The following is a 27,893-nucleotide window of genomic DNA, read 5'->3' on the forward strand; positions in this document are numbered from 1 at the left end:
CTGGTTGGGAACCCCTGTGTTAAGGGATTACGTTTACCGAACAAGTGTTTGTGGAATATTTAATCATTTACCCTATAGTGAATTCTATTGATTAAACAACTATAACAGCAACTTTTTAAAACGACTGTGAAAGCCCAACGTCAAATCTATTTATGTGGGAGTGGTGAAAGCATGTGGTCTGGCAGATAAGGTGTTGCACTCATGATTGCAAGATTGTCGTTTCAATTCCTGGACCAGGCAGTGCATTGTGTTCTTGAGCAAAAGCACCTCATTTCTTATTATTCCAGTCGACTCAGGTGTCAAACAAGTTCCAGTAGTAGCTGGGAAGTGAACTCTGTGACAGACCAGCATCCCATTCAGAAATAGCAGCAAAATCTCCCTCAACTCAAACATTACGCTCTTAAAAAGAGGAAGAATACATTGGATAATGTGGTCCCAGATCACACTACTTGCAAGGAGGAAAAGAGACAAAATGGACATGCCTTTAATGCCTGCTCAGTGATGGCTAACGAGAGGCTAAATGATAACAACAACAACAGGTTGGTTTTAACAATATATTTTAACAATAGATTACCCTAGAAAATTACCCTCAAAATCAATGCCTTGCATCAGATTGACTAACAACATACTATGACCCCCGACCTAAAGATGTTCTGCAGTCTCTGCTTTCTGCACCTCTAAACAAGGTCCTTACATAGCAGTTACAACATGGCCCTTCTCTAACACTGTTTTTCACCATTAAGGCCCTACACCAACCACTCCTTCCCTTGGTCCTTCATCCAGAGAATGCCAGTATTCTGGAATTCTCTATCTGCCCATATTTCTCCTACAGATGTCACCTTATAGATTCTTTTTATTCTTTTATTCTTTTACTTGTTTCAGTCATTTGACTGCGGCCGTGCAAAAACACCGCCTTTAGCCGAGCAAATCGACCCCAGGACTTATTCTTTTGTAAGCCTAGTGCTTACCCTATCGGTCTCTTTTTGCCAAACCACAAAGTTACGGGGACATAAACACACCAGCATTGGTTGTCAAGCGATGTTGAGGGGACAAACACAGACATACAAACACACACACACACATATATATACACACACATACATATATACATATATACAACAGGCTTCTTTCAGTTTTCGTCTACCAAATCCACTCACAAGGCTTTGGTCGGCCCGAGGCTATAGTAGAAGACACTTCCCCAAGGTGCCACACAGTGGGACTGATCCCATAACCATGCGGTTGGTAAGCAAGCTACTTACCACACAGCCATCAACCATATGAATTTCACCAGTTTCACAGAGCCTGTGAAGATGAAGAGCACTGCATCTTCCTCTTGACTAAATCATAAACAATGGCACATTTGTTGTGGATGGATGATACCAGTGTGGAGAAAAGTCTTTTGAAGAGTAAAGGGTAGCATTATCTGCAGAGCAGTGTGCACAATATTTAAATTACAATGAGAAGGTTTTAAAACACTAGAAGGAAGTGTTTGACGGACAGAACCAAGTCCTGAAGTATTCCAATGTTGTTAAATGAAATATATAATGATACTCATCTATTATTCTTAATTTAATCTCAGACCAACTTTCTGAAATTCCTCACCTAAATTTTTATAAATAAATAATGTCTTTTACTAACATAATTGAAGTTTATTTCTGCTATCCTTCCCCAAGCCAAACTAATGCCATCTGTCTTCCTTTATTCCTGATTTTTCCAATTTATCACTTTTGTACTTCCAGATGGATGAAAAAGCATAATTTCACTCAGGTGAAAAGTATTTGTATTATTTGGAACTACCTTGGAGAAGTGATGGTAATGGAAGATTCAATGTCTTTTCATTTTGTTTTTGTTTTTACTGAATAAATAAATCTTTGTATGGTGGAGTGATGAAGGCCTTGTGAAGTGGGATTTTGTAGAATACAAGAACAAAAACAATGGCCAAGATTAAGATTTATAAAAAGAGCTGAAATTCAAACCAACAAGTATACGATGTTAAAGTCTTAATGCACCCAGTTAATGTTGTAAAGTGGTTGGCATTAGGAAGACCATTCAGCTATAGTAATCATGCCAAAGCAGACACTGGAGCATCTTGTGGTCCTTAGACGAAGCAGATCCTGTTAAAACCCACACCAGCAGGGAATATGGACATAAAATGACGCCAACACTGACTCCAAAAACGATCTCTGAATATCAAAAGCTAATAACTTTTCCCACACACACAGAACAAAAGTAAGCTTACACATTCCCTTGACCTTTTCATTGGCATATTTCTGATGAAATACACAGTTTTTGTTTCACTTAATACTGAAAATAAGGTAAAATTTAGTAAAATAGCTGGTGACTGGAACATGAATTAGCAAGTTTCGATGGGAGGTTTTAATTTACATCATAGAACCAAAGGCAGTCTTAGGAGGGTATCAAAAAATTTTAAGTGAAATCAGAAGGTAAAAAGCATATTTATGTTCTTTCTTATTCATGGTTTAGTCAGAGAAAGAAAGATAGCGTCCATGAGCAATTTCAGGGCCTACATGAGTGATAGGAGGAAGAGAATAAGTTACCTTCAGACCAAAGATCTAGTTCAAATGCTTTCTTAAAGCACCCAAGATCAGGATGTAGGATAGGCTAGAAATCCTGAGGGGCTTTCTAAGGCTTCAACCCACCTCAGAAGGGAATATGTGACCCACTCATTTCATAGTTGGATAATTAGTGATTCAGAGGGTAACTAGGTGTAAGAAACAACTGCTCCAAACTCATTTATGTACAGAGAAAAATAGGTAGAGATGCCTCCAGCCCAGTATTATACAGCTAGTCAAGGGGTCTTCGTGACATCACTAGTGCTTAGTACACTCTGTAAAGTGGTTGACATTAGGAAGGGCATCCATCTGTAGAAACCATGCTAAAAACAGACACTGGAGCTTGACACAGCTCTCTGACTTGCCAGATTCTGTCAAACTAGCCAATCCATGGCTGCATGGAATATGGACACTAAATGGAGATACCCAAGGACATACTAGAAGACACTTACTTACACAAGGTGCCATGCAGCAGGACTGAACCTGGAACCATGTGGTTGGGAAGCAAGCTTCTTACCAGACAGCCACATATTATATATATACACACACACACATGATGCCCTTTCACACAGTTTTTATCTACTCAATTGACAAGGCACTGATTCGCCTGGGGCTATAGTAGAAGACACTCACCCAGGATGCCAGGCAGTGAAACTGAACCTGGAACCATTTGGTTGGGAAGCAAGCTTCTTACCACACAGCCACATATTATACACACACACACACACAATGCCCTTCCACACAGTTTTTATCTACTCAATTGACTTACAAGGCATTGATCGGCCTGGGGCTATAGTAGAAGACACTTGCCCAAGGTATTGTACTCAGGCACTGAACCCAAAATCTTAACCACACAGCCATGTTTGTGTGCATATTCACACACATCTACATACAAACTGTTCGTACACTATTATGCATTATACACACAACGCAATATAAGTTAATGTGTGTGTCTGTGTGTCCACACACATACTGACGTAGTCATATCAAAGTGATGTTATTGTAGGAATGTTACCAAGTTATTTTAGTTACTTAGCAACCACAGTCTCATAGTTGAAATATATTTGAGACGAAACAAACATGTTCAGATCAGCTGTTTCATGACCAACACCATCTGTCTGGCCGTCTGTTTGTCTATCGCTTTCTCTCTACTTAGAGAAAAGTAACCTTTACAGGTTCCCTCAAATCATACCCTAATGCCTTAAATAAAGAGTGACATATATTTGACAATGCAGCCCTGGGGGGGGGGGGGGGGGACAAGCTTGCTTCCCAACCACATTGTCATGAGTTCAGTCTCCTGGCGTGTGTATTCTACTATAGCCTCGGACTGACCAAAGCCTTCTGAGTGGGTTTAGTAGACAGAAACTGAAAGAAGCCTGTTGTGTGTGTATGTGCACATATATACACATACACAAAGTCACACATTGATATATATATATATATATATATATATATATATATATATATATATATATATATATATATTGGTTTGACTACCATCCATGCAACATTTATATTCCTCCCTGTGCCTGTTAAATCGTATGCCCCTGCATAAGGCTTTACTTCCACACACGCCAGCTTAATTAAATTCGTCCTTAGTTAAAAGACACCTGTTGTTATGTCCTGTTAATTGCATTTGTATTTGTGTAACATTTCTGTTTTTTTTCTGTCCTTGTTTTCGTATACATTTGCTGCTTTCTTCCAAGGGACACTTTGGAAGAGGTAGACACAGGAAGATCTGGGATGAGGTGGTGGAGCACGACCTTCGAACAGTGGGCCTTACCGAGGCAATGACTAGTGACCAAGACCTTTGGAAATATGCTTGAGAAGACCTGACAAGCCAAGTGAGACCGTAGCCCGTGGCCTATGCCAGTGGGTGTAACCAGCCCACTTATGAGTGCCCCTCATTCATTAGATAATAAGCTTTGCTTGCAAGGACCTATTGAGGCACGTGTAAACAAATCAAAATCGCTGACGTGGCTGATGACAGTACCGCCTGATTGGCACTCGTGCCAATGGAACATTAAAAGCACATCCGAGCATGATTGTTGCATACCATTGGCACGAGTGCCAATTTGCATGACACCGGTATCTGCTATGACTGTGCGATTTTGCTCAGCTTAATGGATCTTCTTCTCAAGCACAACATAATGCCAAAGGTCTTGGTCATTGCCTCCATGAGATCCAACACTCAAAAGGAACTTGGTCACTTTGCCTCCATCAGGCCCAGAGATAATATATATATATATATATATATATATATATATATATCTTTCGTCTTTTACTTATTTCAGTCATTAGACTGTGGCAATGCTGGGGCACCATCTTGAAGAATTTTAGTTAAATGAATCAACCCTCGTACGTATTTCTTTTTAAAGACTGGCACTTATTTCATCAGTCTCTTTTGCTGAACTGCTAGGTTACAAATACATACACAAAGACACACACGCGCATATATATATATATATATATACATATATATATATATATATATATATATATATATATATATATATATATATATATATATATATATATATATATATATATATATATATGAAACCATGCCAAATCTGACGAGTCTGGTACAGCTCCCCAGTTTGCCAGCTCTGGTCACACCCTCCAACCCAAACTAGCATGGACAACGAAAGTTGAGGATGATGATGCTGAAATATGATGGGCTTCTTTCAGTTTCCATCTACCAAATCCACTCACAAGGCTTTAGTCAGCCTGAGGCTATAGTAGAAGACACTTGCCCAGAATGCCTCACAATGGGACAGAACCCGGAACCATGTGGTTGGGAAGCAAGCTTCTCACCACACAGCCACGCCTATACATACATATTTACATGTGTGTTTGTATGTGTGTGTGGGTGAGTGTGTATACACACACAATGGGTTCTACGCAGTTTCTATCAATCTAATTCAATCACAAGGCCTTGGTCGGCCCAGGGCTATATTAGAAGACATTTGCACAAAGTGCTGCACAGTAGGACTGAATCCAAAACCATTTAGTTGGAAACTGAGCTTATAACCACACAGCCATATCAGTAAACTATACATATAACATATATATATATATATATATATATATATATATATATATATATATTGAAAGAGTGATAATGATCAAGTAACATCTTTGATCAATCAAGGTTGGCCCGGGGCTCTACTGCAACAATAACCAGTCAGGCAGTTTTGCCAATTCAATAAGCCAATCGTTATTGTGTGTGTGTGTGTGTTTAACATACAGCTTGCAATGAATTCTCACTTGCCATCAAAGACATCCAAAAGTTGAGAGATGTGCAAGGCAAGACACAGGTTGATAGCTGAAACACACCTTCCTCGTAACAGTAGCAGTCACACAGCTATCGTCACAACAAGGCTCTCCCTCCACCCACCCTCCTCTCTCTCTCTCTTTCTCTCTAAAGGGTGATGTTTTTTGTTTTCTCCTTTATTGCATATCTAATATGAAAAATAAAAATAAAAAAATAAAAAATTCACAAAACAATACCAACACTGGGCAACAATAAAATAAAAATGACCAAATTAAAAGATCAACGAATAAATACAAATAAAAACAAACGATAAAAGTGATTTCAGAAACAACACAAAACAAAAAAACAAAAAAACACGGAACAAAATACGCGTAACGTAAGCCTCTTCTTTACTCCATAATCTTATCGAAAAAAATTTATTCAGATATTTCCGATATTCACCTCCCCCCCAACTTTCTCTGTACATACCCACACCTCCTTACAGTTACTATTCAATACAGAAAAGGGCAATATTATCCCACTCTTGGTATTGGTGAAAATATTTACGATAGAGAAGGGGAGGGGATATGCAGGGTGGGGGAGGGTCTTAACTATAATATAAAGTAGGTTTGTCAGTGTTTGGTAATACAACGGGAGATATGGTCTGTGGGGGCGAGGAGAGAGGGGAAAAAAATAAACAGAAAGATAACAAAAAAAAAACACACACACACACACCTAAACTAACCAGGCCAAACCTTTATGACAGATTTTGCTGTACACTTGAAGCGGCTTATATAAAGTATTGAACTATCTATCTTTGGAATTCTTTGATTCGATTTACCATTAAAATTGATTGGATTGACAGCAACAACAAAAAAAAAAGGAAAAACAGAAAGAAAAACAGGAATCTGTTTCAAGCAAAGATGTCTTTTCTTTTTTGTGTTTATTCTTTGTTTTGTGCTATTTTTCTTTTGTTATAAATAGCAAAGTTGTTGCTTTTTTTTTTTTTTTGGTTTGAATGAAATTTTTGGCTTTATAGTGCAGGAGGGCAGAGAGAGAGAGAGAGAGGGGTGGAGAGTGTATATCAGGAAGAGAGAAGGGTGATGAAAATGAGATAGAGAGAGTATCTGTGAGAGAGAGAGTGTGTGTGAGGGTGTGTGAGAGAGAGAGGGTATGTGTATGTGAGAGAGAGAGAGAGAGAGAGAGAGAGAGAGAGAGAGTGTATGTGTGTGAGAGAGAGAGAGTGTGTGTGTGAGAGAGAGAGAGAGAGAGAGAGTGTATGTGTGTGAGAGAGAGAGAGAGTGTATGTGAGAGAGAGAGGGCAAAGAGGAGTGCATGCTTGAAAGAGAGAGTGAAGAATGTGTGTGTGTATGAGAGAGAGACAGACAGACAGACAGACAGAGAAAGAAAGAAAGGAGAGTGCATACATCTGAAAGAGAGAGTGGAGGAGAGAGGGAGACAGAAAAAGCGTGTGTGTGTGTGTGTGTGTGCGCATGTGAGACTACAAAATAAAAAGAGATAAAGAGGGACTCAGAGTGTAGGAGAGGTAAAACAGGGGATGAAAGTAAGTGTCATTATGTAAATACAGTGTGAGTGAGAGTGAATGAGTGAGTGAGAGTGAATATGTGTGTGTTTCATGGCAACCATACATTGGTGACAGAGTAAAACCACATCACAGAACTCAGGTTACCCTTCAAGTCCAGAAAATACTTCAACAGTGTGATTAGGTGCTGATCTTAAAATAAAACTCAAATGGAACAAACATTAGTATCCGGCCCCTACATTGCAGACTGTGCTGTTTCTACACAACTTCCATCTCCTCCCCACCACTTAACCTTACACACACATCAGGCACAATAACTTCCACACTTCCAAACATAAAAGCATCATAGGTGATATGTAGAGGTGCAACACCTAAAGCCCCACGAGGCTCCAGCAGGGGATGGTGGCGAACCCTTCTGTACTCTTTCACCACAACTTTCTCTCACTCTTACTTCCTGTTTCTGTTGTACCTGTATTTCAAAGGGCCAGCTTTGTCACACACTGAGTCACGCTGAATCTCCCTGAGAACTACATTAAGGGTACATGTGTCTGTGGAGTGCTCAGCCACTTGCACATTAATTTCACGAGCAAGTTGTTCCGTTGATCGAATCAACTAGAACCCTCGTCGTTGTAACCGATGGAATGCCACATTATAGGTGATATATCAGTAACAGAACTTCGCCTACACCTGCAAACATCACAGACCCCCACATATGGGACAGTGTGGCTGCTATACTGAAGGTGCAAGCGTGGCCATGTGGTTAAGAAGCTTGCCTTGCAACCAAATGGTTTTGAGTTCAGTCCCACTTTGCAGTACCTTGGGCAAGTGTCTTTTACTATGGCCCCAGGCTGAAAAATGCCTTGGGACTAAGTTTAAGAGATGGAACAGTTTAAAAGCTCATGTGTGTATGAGCATATGCATATGCATGTGTGTGTGTGTGTGTGTGTGTGTGTGTGTTCTCCCCACAACTTGACAACTTCTGCCTAGTTTGCCAGTCATACTGAAAACTGAACCTAGCTGTCTTCAATAGAATTACTGATAATACTTTATCAACAGCAGAAGACCCGGCAAGCTAAGTGAGACCAAAATCCAAGGCCTCTGCCAGGAATGTAGCCAGCCCACTTATGCGTAACATTCCTTCATTGGACACTAAACTCCTCTTGCAAAGACCTGTTGAGGCAAGTGAAATCGAAATCGAACTAAATTTGACGACTGGCACCCATGTCAATGTCTCTTTCATTGAATACTAAACTCGGCTTGCGAAGACCTGTTGGGGCAAGCGAAAGCGAAATCGTGATGGCAACTGTACCAGTGGAGCACTAAGAGCACTGTCCGAGCGTGTTCATTGCCAGAGCAGCTGTCTGGCTTCCATGCTGGTGGCATGTAAATAGCACCATTTGAGCGTGATTGTTACCAACGTCGCCTTCCTGGCACGTGAAAGACATTCGAGCGAGATTATTACCAGTGCCGCTGGACTGGCTCCTGTGCAAGTGGCACATAAAATACACCATTTTACATATATATATATATATATATATATATATATATCAGACTGGAGCCTGGTGTTGCCATCCGGTTTCACCAGTCCTCAGTCAAATCGTCCAACCCATGCTAGCATGGAAAGCGGACGTTAAACGATGATGATGATGATGATGATATATATATATATATATATATATATAAACATACACTATCATCATCATCGTTTAACGTTTGCCTTCCATGCCAGCATGGATACACACACACACACACACACATACTCTCCTTCAATCATCCTTGTGGAATATTCTTCACTTCTGTTTTCAGAAGCTGCAATTGAAGCCTATCATATTCACAATAATCGTATCTTACTGCTTAGACGTGTCATAGTCCAGCCAATGCAGTCTAAGCAAGGAGAGAAGATATTTTCCCACACTGCATATATTATGCAATAAAACAATGTGAAAGTCATTTTACAAGTTGTTTTGGTAGGATTTATTATTTGCACAGTATCAAAAGGGTTAAAAATTTCAATATGATATAATTTGAAAAATCAATCTGGAAACCAATCAGAAGTGCATTTGGTTTTGAGGAGGTTTAATTTCAGAACAAATAAAGCCACTTAACAGTAGTTTCCATCAGACAATAACAGAAAAAGAGACAAAGTTTATGGCTAAAGGCTCTTTAAGAGCAACGGTCTAAATTGGAATGATTTTTAATTAAGCTAAGTTAAACGAAAGCAGTCAGACAATAAATATATTGTCAACAAACAGCAGTTAATTATTCAAAATAATTAAATACGACTGTGAATAATGATGATGGTAATGATGATGATCTTTTCTTTATTGTCAACAAGAGCCCAAGGACAAAAGTAACAGCAGAAAAAGACAAGATAAAAACAACAACAACAGTCACTTCTGTTATAGGCACAAAGCCTGAAGGGGTTAGTCAATTACAGCAACCCCACTACTCAAATAGTATTTTATTGATCTCGAAAAGATGACAGACAAAGTTGACCGCAGTAGAATATGAACTCATAACCTACAGACAGACAAAATATTTAGCAGCATTTTGTTTGTCCATTGTGCTAATGACTCTCCAAGCTCACTGCCTTTTTATAATATTAATAATTATTATTAACATTATTATTATTATTATCATTATTATTATTATTTCCACTCTCGGCACAAGGCCTTAAAAATTTGAGGGGAAGGGGGCAAGACAATTACATCGACCCCAGTGTTCAACTGGTACTTATTTCATCAACCCCAAAAGGATGAAAGGTAAAGTCAACTTCAGCGGAATTTGAACTCAGAATGTAGCGACGGGCAAAATACCACAAAGCATTTCATCCAATGCACTAATGATTCTGCCAGCTTGCCCCCTATAATAATAATAATAATAATAATAATAATAATAATAATAATAATAATAATAATAATCCTTCCTACTATAGGCACAAGGCCTGAAATTTTGGGGGTGAGGGCCAGTCGATTACATTGACCCCCAGTGTTTCACTGGTACTTAATTTATTGATATCGAAAGGACGAAAGGCAAAGTTGACCCCAGCAGAATTTGAACTCATAACATCAAGACGGACGAAATGCTGCTAAGCAATTTGCCCAATGTGCTAATGATTCTGCCAGCTTGTCGCATGATGATGATGATGATGATGATGATGATAAAAAGCTACGGTGGTGAGGATGGAGAACATACAAGGGTTACTTGTGATAGTTTTAATTTGTTTTATGTAATGAAATCAAACATAATGCTGATTTCCCCATTTCGGGCATAAATATATTGATTTGATTTTTTTGAAAGGGAAAAATGTTAAATTTGATGTAATTATTTAGATTTAAATGGCATTTGCTTTTCTTTCGCTTTTATTTTAATTTCTTTCCTGTTTTCTCTATTTTTTTTTTTTTAAAGTTCTTTTGTGTTCAATTTCAATACAAATTTGGATGTTTTTTCCAATTCCAAGTATGTTTCTATGATCATTGTAGCAAATAAGGTTTTATGTTTATTTACCACCGGATTCATAGATTTCCTAACATTACATCACTTTTCCAAGCAAGACAGACAGACAAATTATTACCTATGTTACTGTAAACTGCTTACAAACGAGGAGGAACGAACAACGTGCTGGAAAGAGCATTTACATGAAGTTCTCAATAAGCCAATTCCAGCAACTACCAATGAAATGGGGCAACAAACCAGTCACAAATAAACTGAACATCAACACAGGTGATAACAGGCTCTCCATCAGTTACAACAATGAGGGTTCCAGTTGATCCAACCAACAGAACAACTTGCTTATGAAATTAAAACACAAGTTGCTGGGTACCTCACAGATATATGTACCCTGAATGTAGTTCTCAGAAAGATTCAACGGGACAAGAATGGGACAAGGTTGGCCCTTTGAATTACTAGAACAGCTCATTTTTGGCAGCTGAGTGGACTGGAGCATCATGAAATAAAGTGTCTTGCCCAAGGACACAACATGCTGCTGGAAATCTAACTTAAGATCTTATGATTGCAAGCCAAATGTCTTTAACCACTAAAGTTTCACACACTGGTGATATAACAACAGAAGTGGACAAGGTGATAAATTAAGTACCAGTTGTGTACTGGGGGTCAATCAAATCGACTGGACCCCTACCCAAACATTTCAGGCCTTGTGCCTAGAGTAGAAAAGAATATACAGTTTGAGGAACAACAAAGCAGCTGGCATGACCAGGAAGAAGTTGTACAATATCTGACACATCTGTTCAGTCTTATTTGGCAGCGAGAAGATCTACTAGGTCAGCGTTTCTCAACTGTGGTTCCACAAAAGGTTCCCAGGGATTCCACAAGAAAGAGTGAGATAAGCTGACACTAATTTCATGATCGTAATATTACTACAGACGCACAACATATTATTGGTTATTGTAATATTTTAATATAAACATCATCCTATCTAACCTATTAGATTATCAAATAAACAATTATTATAATTATATACTGTTGTGTCTGGGGAGAGTCATTCTCTTTTAGTGCCTTATAATTTAACACAATCACCAGTATGGGTTACTCTTTTACTTGTTTCAGTCATTTGACTGTGGCCATGCTGGAGCACCGCCTTTAGTCGAGCAAATCGACCCCAGGATTTATTCTTTGGATGCCTAGTACTTATTCTATCGGTCTCTTTTGCCGAACCGCTAAATCACGAGGACGTAAACACACTAGCATCGGTTGTCAAGCGATGTTGGGGGGACAAACACAGACACACAAACACATATATATATATATACATATAAATATATACGACGGGCTTCTTTCAGTTTCCGTCTACCAAATCCACTCACAAGGCTTTGGTCGGCCCGAGGCTATAGTAGAAGACACTTGCCCAAGGTGCTACGCAATGGGACTTAACCCGGAACCATGTGGTTGGTAAGCAAGCTAGTTACCACACAGCCGCTCCTGCACCTATTGAAAATTCTAAATCAGTATAAGCCACAAGAAAGATAGGAAATTTGGCTTAACGACTTATCAAGTCGATGAAAGAACAGAACATGTTTGAGAATGTAGTCTTAGATATACAAAAGAAAAAATAGCCCAGAATGGTCATGGCTGGAAGGCCTCTGATCGTGGCTCTACACAATCAGAGCTAACATGGATGGGGCTAAAAAAGGAACTTTCAGCTGCAACAACAAACACTAAGGTGTGAAGAGACCCTTTTTTTTTTTTTTTTTCTATGGCTATCAAAATTTAGGAAAGGAGTGGGAGATAGGGTCTGCACCCGTGTGTGTGCGTGCGCGTGTGTATGAGAAGTGTTAGATAAAAGAAAATAGTGTTCGTGACAGTGGTGGTGGTGGTGGTGGTGGTAGCATTTGTGGTAGTGGTGGTGCTATAAGGCTGATGTAACATGGAAGGTTATGAACAAGTTGTTGTTGCTGTTGTTGCTGTTGTTGTTTAGCTCCAGTTCAGTCTAGATTGAGAAGGCCAATAGTCAAAGGCATTCCAGCAGGGACCATCCGGTGCCCCCCCCCCCTCCGCCCCTAGTATATCTTGGACTACATTATTCAATGTTTTCTTTTTAATCTTCAAGACAGTTTTCTATGATCAGAAGAAGATTTGGCTGCTACTTCTAGCTAGTCAAACAACCACGTAGAAGCTCACTTGCTGGCCTAGTGACAGTACAGCTGGTGATGATGGTGATGGTGGTGTAGAAGCCTGAGGTGATAATACTGGTGGTAGTTGACAGTGGTATCTTGGTTGTGATAGATTGGTCAGGGTAGCAGCAGAGGTGGTGAGAGTTTGGGCTATGGTTGTAGTAGCGGTGGTGGTGGTGGTGGTGGTGGTGGTGATGAGGATATAGCTTGTTTATGGGTGTGATGGTTCACTGGTGTGTGACAGTGGTTGGTCATTTAAGTTATGGATCTTGATAGCTGCAAGAGTGGTTGGTGGTGGTGGTGGTGGTGGAAGGGAGAAGGGAAAAGGAGGAAGTGGTGGTGATTCAGGTCATGGGATCATGGTGGTGGTGGTGGTGGTGGTGAAAAGGGGGGAGGAGTGGCAGTAGAGAAACAAAGGACAAAAACAGATGATTAATTTTTCCTCTGCCAACTAACCATGAGAGTGAGTGAGAGTGAAAGAGTGAGAAAGAGACAGTCGGGGAGAGAGTGAGAGTGAGAGAGAGAAGAGTAGGAGAGAGAGGGAAACTGCAGAGAGAGAAAGTGGGGAGAGAAAGAGAGAGAGAGAGAGAGAGAGATTTGTAATTAACTTATCTATTTCTATGTTAATAAATTTCTCCATTTGTAATACAAGGAATACTGCTGTACATATGGAGAAATGATTGAGAGAGAAGTACAGTGAATCTATTTTAAAACTGATTGGAGAAAGAGAGAGAGAGAGAGAGAGAGAGAGAGAGAGAGAGAGAGAGAGAAAGGGGGGTAGGGGGGTTGATGGAGTGATAGTCTTCAAACTGTTTGCATATTTATATATGTGGATGTTAGAGAGAGAGGTGGCAGTAGAGTGAGAAAGTGTGTGTGTTTATGTGGTGAGACAAAAGATGGAATGTATATATGTATGTGGAGATAGTGACAGAAGAAGGAACGTGTGTGTGTGTGCGTATGTATGTGTGTGTGTGTGTGTGCACTGATGTATGAGAGCGCTTTGCTGTGTTTGTGTTTAGGGTATGCGAGTAGGTGTTTAAACAAATGAGATGGTAGTTATGTGTATGAATACTTGTATACATGTAGGAGCATTTTAATAAGCTTTTATATATATATATATATATATATATATATATATATATATATATATATATATATATATATATATATATATATATATATAGTATAAACTTGTTCATGTGTGTAACTATGATACCGTGTGTTTCAGATGAAGGCTTCTATATGAATGTGTGTGTGTGTGTGTGTGTGTTTGTGTGTGTGCGTGTTTGTGTGTGTGTGTAACATTGTGTCAGCACATGAGCTCTGAGATTGTACAAGTGTTTGAGTAACACTATGCTTGCGTGTATGAGAGAAAACGAGAGAGAGAGAAAACGACAAAGAGGAAGGGAGAGAGACACAGAGAGTGAGGTAGCACAGGGTATATACATTATATTTTTATAAGGTTATATATATATATATATATATATATATATATATATATATATATATATATATATATATATATAATATATATCTCTGCATAAGTGTGTGTATGTCTTTTGTAAAACTGTGACTCAGAGAGAGAGAGAGAGAGAGAGAGAGAGAGAGACTAACAAACAGACAGACAGACAGATAGATAGATAGATAGACAGACAGACAAATTGGCAGACACACAATGATGAATGAAAAAGTCCATTGAAGTAAGGGTTTTTTTTTTTTCTTTTGCCACTTTAACATACTTTTAAGAACTGGACTTCCATAATGAATAACATTCACTAATTGCACACTACAACCAAACCCATACAGTGACCAATCTGCCAGACCTAAAATGGCCATTATTCCTATCAGATAGTCCACCACCCAATATGTCCAAATGCACATTATGCACTCCTACCTAACAGTATCCAGGATTCAACACTCCCAAGAAACTACCATGTGACAACCATGTGACCTCATACTGTCAGCTATGCTTACCACCCACTCCCATTGCCCAACTGTCCACAATACTTCCTCACCAGAACAGACATCATGGCTACCTTCAGTATTACCTCCTCCACCGTCCCCACCCCACCCCCTGTCCACCATATCTTACAGCCAACTGTTGAGCTTGACCACCACTTCCTGATATGGTTCCACCCTGCATATTAGTAGCATTTCTTAAAAATATTTGATACAGAACTGTGCGTGGGTGCATGTGAGTGAGTGTGTGTGAGAGATCATCATCATCATCATTGAACATTTGTTTTCCATGCTAGCATGGACTGGATGGGTTTTTGACAGGATCTGAGGAGCCAGGGGGTTATGTTAAACTCTAGTGCCAGCTGGCATGAAAAAAGCATGCAGTACATACTGTAAGATAGTTGGCATTAGGAAGGGTATCCAGCTGTAGAAAACATGCCAAAGCATTTTAAGGCATTGAGCTGGCAGAAACTTTATCATGTCGGGCGAAATGCTTAGTGGTATTTCGGCTGCCGTTACGTTCTGAGTTCATATTCTTCTGAGGCTAACTTTGCCTTTCATTCTTTCGGGGTCGATAAAATTAAGTACCAGTTACGCACTGGGTCGATGCAATCGACTTAATCCTTTTGTCTATCCTTGTTTGTTCTCTCTATGTTTAGCCCCTTGTGGGCAATAAAGAAATAAGAAAACATGCCAAAGCTAACACTGAAGGTTAGCGCAGCCCTGCAGTTTGCCAGATCCTCTCAAAAGGCCCAACCCGAGCCAGCATGGAAAACAAAACTTAAATGATAGGGAGGAGAAATTATGCCATGAAATTCAAGACATAATTTCTTACCATTTTAATTTCTTAAGACTGTTCCATGCTCGGGTGATGCTTCTTTCTGAACAAGATGTATATAGAGCTTTAACACCAGGTTAGAAGTATCATGATGCCAAAACAAAATGATAATAATCCTTTCTATTATAGGCACAAGGCCTGAAATTTCAGGGGAAAGGACTAGTCGATTACATCGACCCCAGTGCTCAACTGGTACCTATTTCATTGATCCCAATTCTATCTCCCTCTCACATGCTGATAACAGCATGTGAGAGGGAGATAGAATTAGAGAACAAAGAATGAGCAGGTATCATTACATTATAGGTACAAATGTGGCTGTGTGGTCCTAACCACATGGTTTCAGGTTCAGTCCCACTGCATTACACCTTAAGCAAGTGTCTTCTACTATGGCCTTGGGCCGACCAAGACTTTGCGAGTGGATTTGGTAGATGGAAACTGAAGAAGCCCAATGTATGTATGCATATATATATATATATATATATACATACATATATATATATATATATATATATATATATATATATATATATATATATATATATATATATATATACATATATATATATACATACATACATATCAACGTATGTCTTCATGGCTGTGTTTGTTCTCCAACTCTGCTTCACAACTGGTGTTGGTGTGTTTACATCCCCGTAACTTAGTAGTCCAGAAAAAGAGACAGACAGAATAAGAACCATAGTTAAAAATGTAAGTACAAGGGGCGATTTGTTCAGCAAAAATTCTTCAAGGAAGTGCCCCAGCATGGTCACAGTCTAATGACTGAAACAAGTAAAAGATGAAGCTAAAAGAAGAGGCAAGTAGCTGTAATGGATAAGGGAGGGCAAAAACCATAGTGGAGTATGTGTCAAAAGAATCCAGACATTCTCTGGTAGCATCAATGCTACTTGGCAATGCTAAAACGAGTGATACTATTGCAAGGTGCCAAAAACATTGTGATCTCCAGCTGACAGCAGACTGCGTGTACGATCAGCAACGATATATATATATATATATATATATATATATAGTTATGTGTATGTGTACGTGTGCATGTGTATGGAGGTGGGGGAGGGAAGAATGTTTGACTCAAGAGCACAAGGTCATTGACTTTTGTTTCCAAAACTACATTTACAAATGATCAAACTTGATGATGATGATGATGATGATGATGATGATAATGATGATGAGTTCAGACACATATATGTATCATTATACATTATATATATATATATATATATATGCATCTATATATACAGGTAGATGTAAGTATGTACATACATGTACGTATATATGCATATACTCATTTATTATTTGTATTATATATACATATACATATAGACACACACACAATTACACACACACACACACACACATATATATGTATATATATATATATATATGAAGAAATATAGAATTCCTATACACCAGCATTGAATAAGAAAGAGTACCAGTGAGGACAGTGGCGGCAGCATTGCAACAGGGAATGATGACATGAAAAGAAAGAATTATGCTACTTTATGTGTGTGAGGGAAAGAGAAAGAGAGAGAGAGAGAGAGAGAGAATGTGTGTGTGTGTGTGTGTGTGTATGTATGATGAGGCGGAGGAGGATAAGTGTAAGTACATAAAGTGTTTAAACAACCCTCCCCTCCCGTCACCCCCCCCCTACCCCTGCTTCAACCAAGGAAGAAGACAATTACGGAGAATTAATCATGGTACAGAATCAATTTTTACAGACACCCTTAAGCACCACCACCACTGCCACCACCACCACCGTCACTGCTGCTGCTGCTGTTGCCGTCACCGTTGCTATATCGGCACCCTCACTACTCTGCTGTTGTCAGCCGTCAGCACTCCTGTCAGCATCATCGATAGACAGAGAGACAGACAGAGATTCCTTTGTGGTATATTGATTCATCAATGCATCTAAGTTGGTATGTCAACAGATTAAAACACAAAGATGAGCCTAACTACACATACATACATGCATTCATATACACACACACACATATATATATAGATACAAACATACATGCACGCACACACACACACACATGCATTCATACACACACATGCATTCATACACACACATATAGGTACAAACATACACGTACATGCACACAGACATACATAAAAAGTGCAGACACACGTGGACACATACACACAAACATATGCATTCGTACACACACATAAATGCACAGAAATACACACATATGTGTACACAAACGCACACATACATATGGACATACATAAAAAATGCAGACACGCATACATGCACACATGTACAAATACACATATCCGTACGAACACACATATCTATACAAACGCAGAATCATTCATACACATACAAATACACGCATGCAAAAAAAAGGAAAAAAAATGCAAACGCATGCAGACGTACATCCACACACACATACTTACACTGGCAGAGATATTCAGGCACCAGTTTATACGTAAATAAAGAAAGGAACATGAATGCAACCAGCAACGAGAATACTATGTGAATGAAAGCAACATTGCGAGAGAGAGAGAGAGAAGGAGTCGAACAAACAAGAGAATTAGCAACACAACACAATAAAACTTAGCAACATAGCAGAGTCGGTGGATCAGATTAGCAAGATTACATAGCGAATGGGATTAGCAACAGAATGCAACACAACAGCTAGCAAAACCATGATCACAACCAACTAGAAAACACCTGCAAGATCACCATGGCTACCAGCAACATAACCATTCAACTCATTACAGCTAATAAAATCTTTCATCATCACCACAACTACTACCATTACTATTACTACGACTACTACAAACACAAGTCGTCACCACCACCACCACCACCACCACCACTACTACTACTACCATCGTTATCCCCACTGCTACCACCCAACCTCTACAGCACCTATGAACGCTACCACTAGATCCAAAACTGTACACCTTACAACAGCAACTTTCAAACACAATCACCACCACTGACAAAAATACCACCACCACTACAACAACAACAACACTATCAAACACAAGAGCTATCACCAGGGCACCCTATTCGTAATAAAAGCTACCAACTCTACAATTTTATAACCACTGACTACCAGAACTGATAGATCAACTTTTAGCTGTGCATTATCAACCACTGCCACTAACCCAGATTTAAAACCTCAAAACACAATGACAAACTATATCCACAAAGTGCACCTTACAAAATCAGAGGCTGCACACACACACACACACACACACACACACACACACACACACACACAAACACACACACAGCTTCATAAGCTAATAACAAGTGTTCTCTCAGTTAAGGCAACTTGGGTTCCAGTTGATCCGATCGATGGAATAGTCTGCTCATGAAATTGACATACAAGTGGCTGAGAATCTCCAAAGACATAAGGCTGGTCCTTTGAAATACACGTACAATTTATTTTTGCTAGCTGAGTAGACTGGAGCAATGTGAAATGAAGTATCTTGCTCAAGAACATAATACACCTCTGGAAATCAAACTCATGACCTTACCATCGTGACCCAAATACCCTAACCACGAGCAGACTTTCTGAATGATATACCAACAGAAAGCATAATCTTGAATGTTTTAAGCAGGGTGGCACGTCTAATGATAAGCCATATCTCATGTGGCCCACTTCTAAAAAAAAACAAAAAGACTGCCCCTGTCTGAGTTACACAAATACTCATAGGATATATACCTCACAGGCACCACAAAAGTCTTTTTCTGTCTACAACCTTTTTTTGCACAAAATCATGTCAGGTGATGTACTACAACCTAACCATGGCACCTTTCCTAACATCTGAACAGATTGGAATATTTGCTCTTTCACTGGTCAGAAGCTCCATCTGCGGCAAATGCCCAGCCTAAGAAGTCCTTAAGGTGCTATGACTGACGATGTGCAGGCAAGTACCAAGGCAGACAAATGCTGCAAATATTCCTGGACACTGATCTTAATGTACAAGTGTTGTCGTTGTCTTTCTAACAAATCTCTCTGCAATGTGTCTGCTTGATTGAACTGCAGTTCAATGTCAGGCACAGACCATCTGGAAAGTTATCAGGCAATGTTCCTGCACTCCACTCACTGGACAATAAGACTGGTGGAATGCAGATCTTTGCATTCTACACAGGGGTGAGTGAAGAATATGAAAGATGATGACCTGGGAACAATGCCAGGAACCAATAAAGGCAACCTGAATTGTGTCTTTTAGAGGAGCTGTCCCCAACATTTGTTGCACCAGTGACCAGTTTCATGCAAGACAATTTTCCCAGTGAAGTACCCACATAACAAAAACAGAATAAAGTGCATAATACACAATTTAATTATTACATATATAATATGTATATATTACATACATAATACTATATATTGCAAAACACCCTGCAGACTGTCATAATCAATAAAATAGAAATGGAATTTTAAAATTTATTCTTTCTGTGTGACCCAATAGCAAATGATCCACAGTTAGGCATTGGTGTGTGGCCCTATGAGTAGGGAACTGGTGTGGCTATGCTATAATGATTGAGGCTGGAGGGGTTTTACCTCTTCAAGATAAACTCTGTGGCTATGCTGCAGCTGCCAGCAACAGAAGCTGGCTAAGATTCATACAGTGTGATTAAACCATCTGGCATGCACCAGTTCAGAGGCCATGCATTGACAAATGGTGGACTTATGTCAGACAGCTGTTATTTGGGGAGGTTGGATGATGTAGTGCTCAGTCACATAGATTCTGAGATTAACCAACTATTTTCTTTCAGAAAGGAAGAGCAGGTAGTTTTCTTTCTCTGCTGATAGCTATGGCAAACGATGGTGTATGTAGTTGAAAGGCTTGCGAATTTTACACTAAAGCCAAACTTTCATCAACTTCATCATCATCATCATCATCGTTTAACGTCCGCTTTCCATGCTAGCATGGGTTGGACAATTTGACTGGGGACTGGCGAACCAGATGGCTACACCAGGCTCCAATCTGATCTGGCAGAGTTTCTACAGTTGGATGCCCTTCCTCACGCCAACCACTCCGAGAGTGTAGTGGGTGCTTTTACGTGCCACCGGCACGAGAGCCAGCCAGGCGGTACTGGCAACGGCCATGCTCAAAATGGTGTTTTTTACGTGCCACCTGCACAGGAGCCAGTCCAGCGGCACTGGCAACAACCTCGCTCGAATGTTTTTTCACGTGCCAGTGAGGCGACGCTGGTGACGATCACGTTCGAATGGTGCTATTTACGTGCCACTGGCACGGAAGCCAGACAGCTGCTCTGGCAACAAATTTGGTTCAATCAAGATTTAGTAGTAATTGACAGGAAAAGCTGGTGTCTGGGACATAAATTCACATGGATTTTTTAAGGAAAGTATTAATTTCGATCTGTGTATCGTTGAATCAGGGATGGTCTCAGTGACAGGTCAAAAAGGCTAAGTAGCTTCCAAATTCTAGAATAAAGTGCCATTTACATAGTTTGGAACTACTGATAATTACCATATATACATAGAATACCTCACCACAAGACAACCTAAATTAAATGCAACAGTTTTGCAACCCTTGCCAATTTACTAATGAACAGCATAACAGCTCCCCAAATAATCAACGACAAAATTCTTTGCAGAGATTTTGAACATAAATTGGTAGGAAGAAACACATCAAAAATCAAAGAAGGATTGGAATTTGAGACTTATAAAGAAAAAGTAAAATATAAAACGTTTGCATCTACTCACCCTGCTCCCCAAGAAGCGAGCTTCTAGTAATTCTTGCTTCCGAGGATCCAGGCTTTGTAAATTATCCATAGAGAAGGCTGAAAACAACAACAACAACAACAATAAATAATAATAACAATAACAACAGCAATAATAATAATAATAATAATAATAATAATAATAATAATAATAATAATTCTTTCTACTATAGTCACAAGGCATGAAATTTTGGAAAAGTACTCATTTTATCAAATCCAAAAGGATGAAAAGTAAAGTTGACCTTGAAGGAAATAACAATAATAACAATAATTTTTTTTACTAAAAGAACAAGGCATGAAATTTTGGTGGCAGGGGACTAGTCAATTACATCAACCCCAGTTTTTCACTGATACATAATTTATCAACACCAAAAGGATAAAGGTAAAGTCGACCTTGGCGGAATTTGAACCCAGAATGTAGAGATGGACGAAATGCCACTAAGCATTTTGCCTGGTGTGTTCATGATTCTGCCAGCTCACTGCCTTAATAATAATAATAATAATAATAATATATATATAAATATATATAACATACAGAAAATTGCACTACTGGGTACTGCACACATTCTACGCAAAACACTTTCAATACAGTAAACATAAGAGCACCACAGCACATACCCAAGGCGCAGAGCTGCGCTCGGTAGTGAAGTGAAAGCATGTTATAAAAATAAAACTACTGAACAATAATAATAATAATGGTTTCAAATTTTAGCACAGGAGTAGCAATTTTGGAGGAAGGGATAAGTCGATTACATCAATCCTAGTGCACTTTGGTGGAATTTGAACTCATAATGTAAAGACGGGATGAAACACCATTAAGCATTTTGCTTAACATGTTTACAATTCTGCCAGCTTGCTATCTTAATAATAATAATAATGTTTCTAAGATAAGAACAAGACCTGAAGGGGGAGAGGCAGGGATAGTTGACTGATCCTTTAACATTCATGGGTTGGACAGTTTGACCAGGGCTGGAAGGCTACACCAGACTCCAGCCTGATTTGGCATGGTTTCTATGGCTGGATGCCCTTCCTAATGCCAACCGTTCCAAGAGTGTAATGGGTGCTTTTACGTGCCACTGGCATGGGTGCCATTTGTGTGACACCGGTATCTGCCACAACTGCGATTTTGCTCAGCATGATAGGTCTTCTCAAGCATGACGATAATGCTAAAGGTCTCGGTCATTGCCTCTGTGAGGCCCAACGCTCAAAAGGAGCTCAGCCACTTTGCCTCCATGAGGCCCAATGCTCGAAAGGTGCTTTTTATGTGCCACTGGCACAGGTGCCAGTTATGTGACACCAGCATCAGCCATGACTGCTATTTCACTTGGCTTAATGGGTCTTCTCAAGCACAGCATATCGTCAAAGGTCTCAGTCACTAGTCATTATCTCTGTGAGGTCAAAAGTTCAAAGATCATGCTTCACCACTTTGTTCCATGTCTTCCTGGGTCTACCTCTACCACAGGTTCCCTCCATGGTTAGAATTTGGCACGTCTTTACACAGCTATCTTCATCCATACGCTTCACATGACCATACCAATACAGTTGTCTCTCTTGCACACCACATCTGGTGCCTCTTATGGCTAACTTTTCTTAAAACATGCTTACACTCTTGAAATAACACTTATTTGTTTTGAATTACACATGCATTATCTTGTAGCTGTGAGATATTGATGAAGTAACTATTAATTTTTTAGAATGACATTGTAGAGTAGGTGTGAGAAGCTGAATCTGGCCAGTTTGAGCATAAAACAGGTTGAAAATATTTTGGCTGGATATGGTCTGTTTAAGTGCTAAAGGGTTAAATTAACTCCAGTATTTGACTGGTACTTTATTTTATCAAACTACATGAAAGCAAAGGTAACATTTAATACGAAAAAAAGAAAAATGAAAATATTTTATTAAATTCTTTTAATTAAGGAAATTCTTAGTCTTTAATCATAAAAGTTCAATAAATAAACATCTTAATTGTAAGATTGAAACCTTATAATGTTGTTTGGTTGCACAAAGACTGGGGGGGGGGGAAATGCTGAATAAATAAACAAAAACTTCAACAAAGTAGAAGTACTCATCCAGTAGACATTTAAAAAAAAACAGTATTAGGATACAAAGGCACATATCTGGCTGTGTGACAAGAAGCTTGCTTTCCAATCATAGACTTCCAAGTTCAGTCCCCAGAGTGGTACCTTGGCCAAGTGTCTTCTACTATAGCCCTGGCCAACCAAAGCCTTGTGAGTGGACTTCTTAGATAAAATCTGAAAGAAGTCTATTTTATTTATATATATATATATATATATATATATATATATATATATTACATACACACACAAGAAAACGAGATAATGAAGGAATAATTAATTATCTTATGACCTTCATTAGCTAATGAAGTTCGAAAGATAATTGCTTATTCCATCATTATCTCGTTTTCTCATTACTGCTCTTTACTCAATAAACGCTTCATTCTGAAGTATATGTACATCGAGTATTGAGTTCTACACCAAGTTATAAATACCACAATGCCTACAAAAAACGTGTGCAATTCAGGATTGATAAAATAAGAAGCAGTCAAGTGCTGGGGCCAATGCAATCAACTGCTCCCTCTCCCCACAAAATTTCAGGTCTTATATGTTACAAAAGATTATTACCTCCACCTTAGCGAAGGCAGAGGTATTGTCTCCAGTTGTGTTTGTCTGTCCATGGACAAGATGTCTCAAGAACTGCTGAATGGATTCAAATGAAACTTTCAGGGATGGTTAGCCTCGTGACTGGCACAAGCTGATTAGATTTTGGCATCGATCTGGTACCAGACAAGGATTCTGGATTATTTTTCCTGTTTATTTAATTTTTGAGAGCGGTCTGGTTCATTTTTAGTATTCTTGTTTGTGAGAGCAGTCGAGTTTATTTCAGATATTCTCATATCAAAAATCATCTCTGGCCAATCATTGAGAGGACGTTGGTGTTGCCTTGGCAGAGGTTTGCGCTCTCTGAGTGCTCTTGTTATTCTTATTATCATATTAGAAACCATCATCATATTTATCATCATCAACAGCAGCATCATTATCATCATCAAAATCTTTATTTATGATGGAGGATTGGTAGAATCATTAGTATTTAGTTTTTCTTTTTACATTCCAGATTCCAATCCCACCAAGATCAATTTTGCATTTTTCTCTAAGGTCAATAAAGTATCAGTCAAGTACAGGGGTCAGTGTTATTAACATGACCCTTCCTTCAAAATTTCTTACTTCATGCGTAAATAGGAAACCAATATTGTTATTAAACCGAAGGCGGTGAGCTGGCAGAATCGTTAGCACGCCGGGCAAAATGCTTAGCGGTGTTTCATCTGTCTTCACAGTCTAAGTTCAAATTCCACCAAGGTCGACTTTACCTTTCATCCTTTCAGGGTTGATAAAATAAGTACCAGTAAAACACTGGGTTCGATGTCATCAACTTAGCCCTCCCCAAACATTTCAGGCCTTGTGACTATTGTAGAAAGGATTATTAACCTGGCAGAAATGTTACTGCACTGGAGGAGAAAATGCTGAGCAGAATTTCTTTTGGCACTTTACGTTCTGAGTTCAAATTCCACCAAGGTCAACTGTGCCTTTCACTCTTTCAGCTTTGATAAAATAAGTACCAGTTGAATACTGGGGATCAATGAAATTGACTTACTCCCTCCCCTGAAATTGCTGGCCTTGTACCAACATTAGAAACCAATATGTATTGTTTTAGTTGTTATAAATTGATAATAAAGTAATCATGTTGAACAAATTGATCACAGTGCTTATTTTTATATTGTCAACCTCTTTTGTCAAGTTGCTAAGTTACAGAGGACATAAATAAACCAACAACAATCAAGTCAAGTGGTAGGAGGAGAGACAAACACAGATACAATGACAGTCACACACACAAAAGTATACTCACACACGCACACAGAGGGCTTCTCCACTGTTTCCATTGACCAAATTCTCACAAGGCATTGGTCAGTCTGGAGCTATAGTAGAAAACACTTGCCCGAGGTGCTATGCAGCAAGACTAAACCATTTTCTTGTCTCTTTTTTTTTCTTTTTTTTTTTTTTGAGGTATACATCTGTTCAATGAAGACTGAACTGGAGCTTAACATACACAACAGAAACACACACACACACACACACACACACATACACACACACACACAGAGTCAAACATGATTCCTAAATTCAAATGTACCTTGTTAAGCATTTTTCAAGAAACTGGAGCCTTAAAGAAATAATTACTGAATTGAGACCCAAGATGGCAGAGTTCAAACTAATCAATGCGGATCTCTGATGCTATAGACTAGCTTTTATAGAACAAAGAAGCAAGGGAGAAAATGGAAGGAGAAACAAGACCGACACAACACACAGCAATGAAGACAAAATTACGTCAGTGTGTTGCATTTACCAACGACATGTTAATCAACAATTTATATGCAGTTATTGATAGACTCCCGCAATTAATTAGTCTGTTCCTATCATTAATTTTTATCATGTGTCCACACCACTATGATCTATCTCTCTCTCGAGCCACCATCACACCTCTCTACAGCTCTGATTAATCTCTGGTTTAGCTTCCCTCAACTATCATCACATATCCAGACTACCATGGCTTATCTCAACTCTAGCTAATGTACACTACCAACACATGTTCATAACACCATGACCTAGCTCTGTTCTAGAGACCATATATCACCATTCTGATTTGTGCATTCCCCCCCACCACCACACACCCAGTGACCAACCTTTATTCTAACCACCCTATACTACAATCACACATCCATACTGCTATTGTATACTTATATCACCACCATCAGTGACCTCCACTCTAGCTGTCATGTACAAGCGTCAAACAACACTACAGCAATCAGCCACTGCCACCACCACCACCACCACCACCACCACCACTACCATCATCATATTGATTGATTTTCAAGTCCCTCTTTTCTCCACCATTCTGATTTGTGCATGTCTCCCTCAACATATCCAGACCACCACCACACATAACCTATGACCAGCCTTTATTCTAATCACCCTATACTACAATCACACATCCATACTGCTAGTGTATACTCGTATCACCACCATCAGTGACCTCCACTCTAGCTGTCATGTGCAAGCATCTAACAACACTACTGCAATCAACCACTGCCACCACCACTGCCATCATCATATTCATTGATCTTCAAGTCCATCTTTTATTTGTTTCAGTCGTTAGACCATAGCCATGCTGGAGCACTGCATGGAAGAATTTTTATTTTGGTTGAAAGACTCGACCCCAGTACTTACTTTTTCTTTTAAGCCTGGTACTTGTTCTGTTGGTTTCTTTTGCTGAACCACTAAGTTACAAGACCATAACACACCAATACCAGTTGTCAAGTGGTAAAGAGAGTAGGACAAACACACACACACACACAAACTCATGACAGGCTTCCTTTAATTTCTGTCTATCAGATCCACTCACAAGGCTTTGGTTGGCCTGAAGCTATAGTAGAAGACACTTGCCCAAGGTGTCACACAGTGGGATTGAGCCCAGAACTATATGGCTGGAAAACAAACTTCTTACCACAAAGCCATGCCTGCGCCTATCTAAAATAGTTCAACCCCCCACCATTCATTAGCCTATAATACTATCTAGTATCAGTACTTTTCTGATGAAGCACATGGCCTAACAGGTAGGGTGTTGTATTTATGATTTTAAGATCATGGCTTGAATCCCCAAACTGGGTGCTGCATCATGTTCTTGAACAAGACACTTCATTTACCTTTCTCCAGTCCACTCAACTGTAAATGAGTAACCCTGTGACAGACTAGGCCTCCCGTTCTGGGGAAATTCCTGTGATCTCAGTTACTTGTATGCCATGGAAACCAGGTAACCAGCTCTATGAGGGGTTGATGACAATGACAGTGACACATTTTTTCTCCCCCCACCAACTTATCAAACAGCACTTAAAGCCCTGTAAGTGCACACTTACAAACGAGAAACAAATGAAAACAGCAAATGATCGCAAAGAGCATGAGCAAAAGGATGATGATTTGGACAGACAGAGTTTGGCGCCAACGTGCGCATCAACATTTCCAACCAAAGTTCCACAGTCACATGACCCGTGATAAGCAACAAATCTCCCTCAAACTACACCAAACTATTTGAGAACGAAAAGGTCACACCAGATAATGGAGTAGAGTAGGGGAGTATATACAGTTGCAGGAGACAAGGATTATGAATTGAATGTTCTTTGATCGTGAGCCTACTTGATCAGGGATGACATGGGGTTCATCAACAACAACAACAACAACTACTACTACTACTACTACAATAAATGTAGTCTGTACACCATATTATAATACTTCA

The 27,893-nt window shown here is 39.3% G+C and overlaps 1 protein-coding gene across 12 annotated transcripts in view; it reads right to left on the reverse strand.

Annotated features, from left to right (window-relative positions):
* The window catches only part of LOC106869835 (serine/threonine-protein kinase tousled-like 2), a 221,815-nt gene that overhangs the window by 158,821 nt on the left and 35,101 nt on the right, over positions 1–27,893 (reverse strand). For all 12 annotated transcript variants that reach the window (XM_089358012.1, XM_089358005.1, XM_089358008.1 and 9 more), the window contains one exon: positions 21,514–21,590. In XM_089358012.1, the coding sequence (XP_089214138.1) occupies positions 21,514–21,590 (77 nt within the window). The remainder of the gene's footprint in view (positions 1–21,513; positions 21,591–27,893) is intronic.

Source organism: Octopus bimaculoides, chromosome 9, assembly GCF_046866305.1.
Source record: "Octopus bimaculoides isolate indiv1 chromosome 9, ASM4686630v1, whole genome shotgun sequence".
NCBI lineage: Eukaryota > Metazoa > Mollusca > Cephalopoda > Octopoda > Octopodidae > Octopus > Octopus bimaculoides.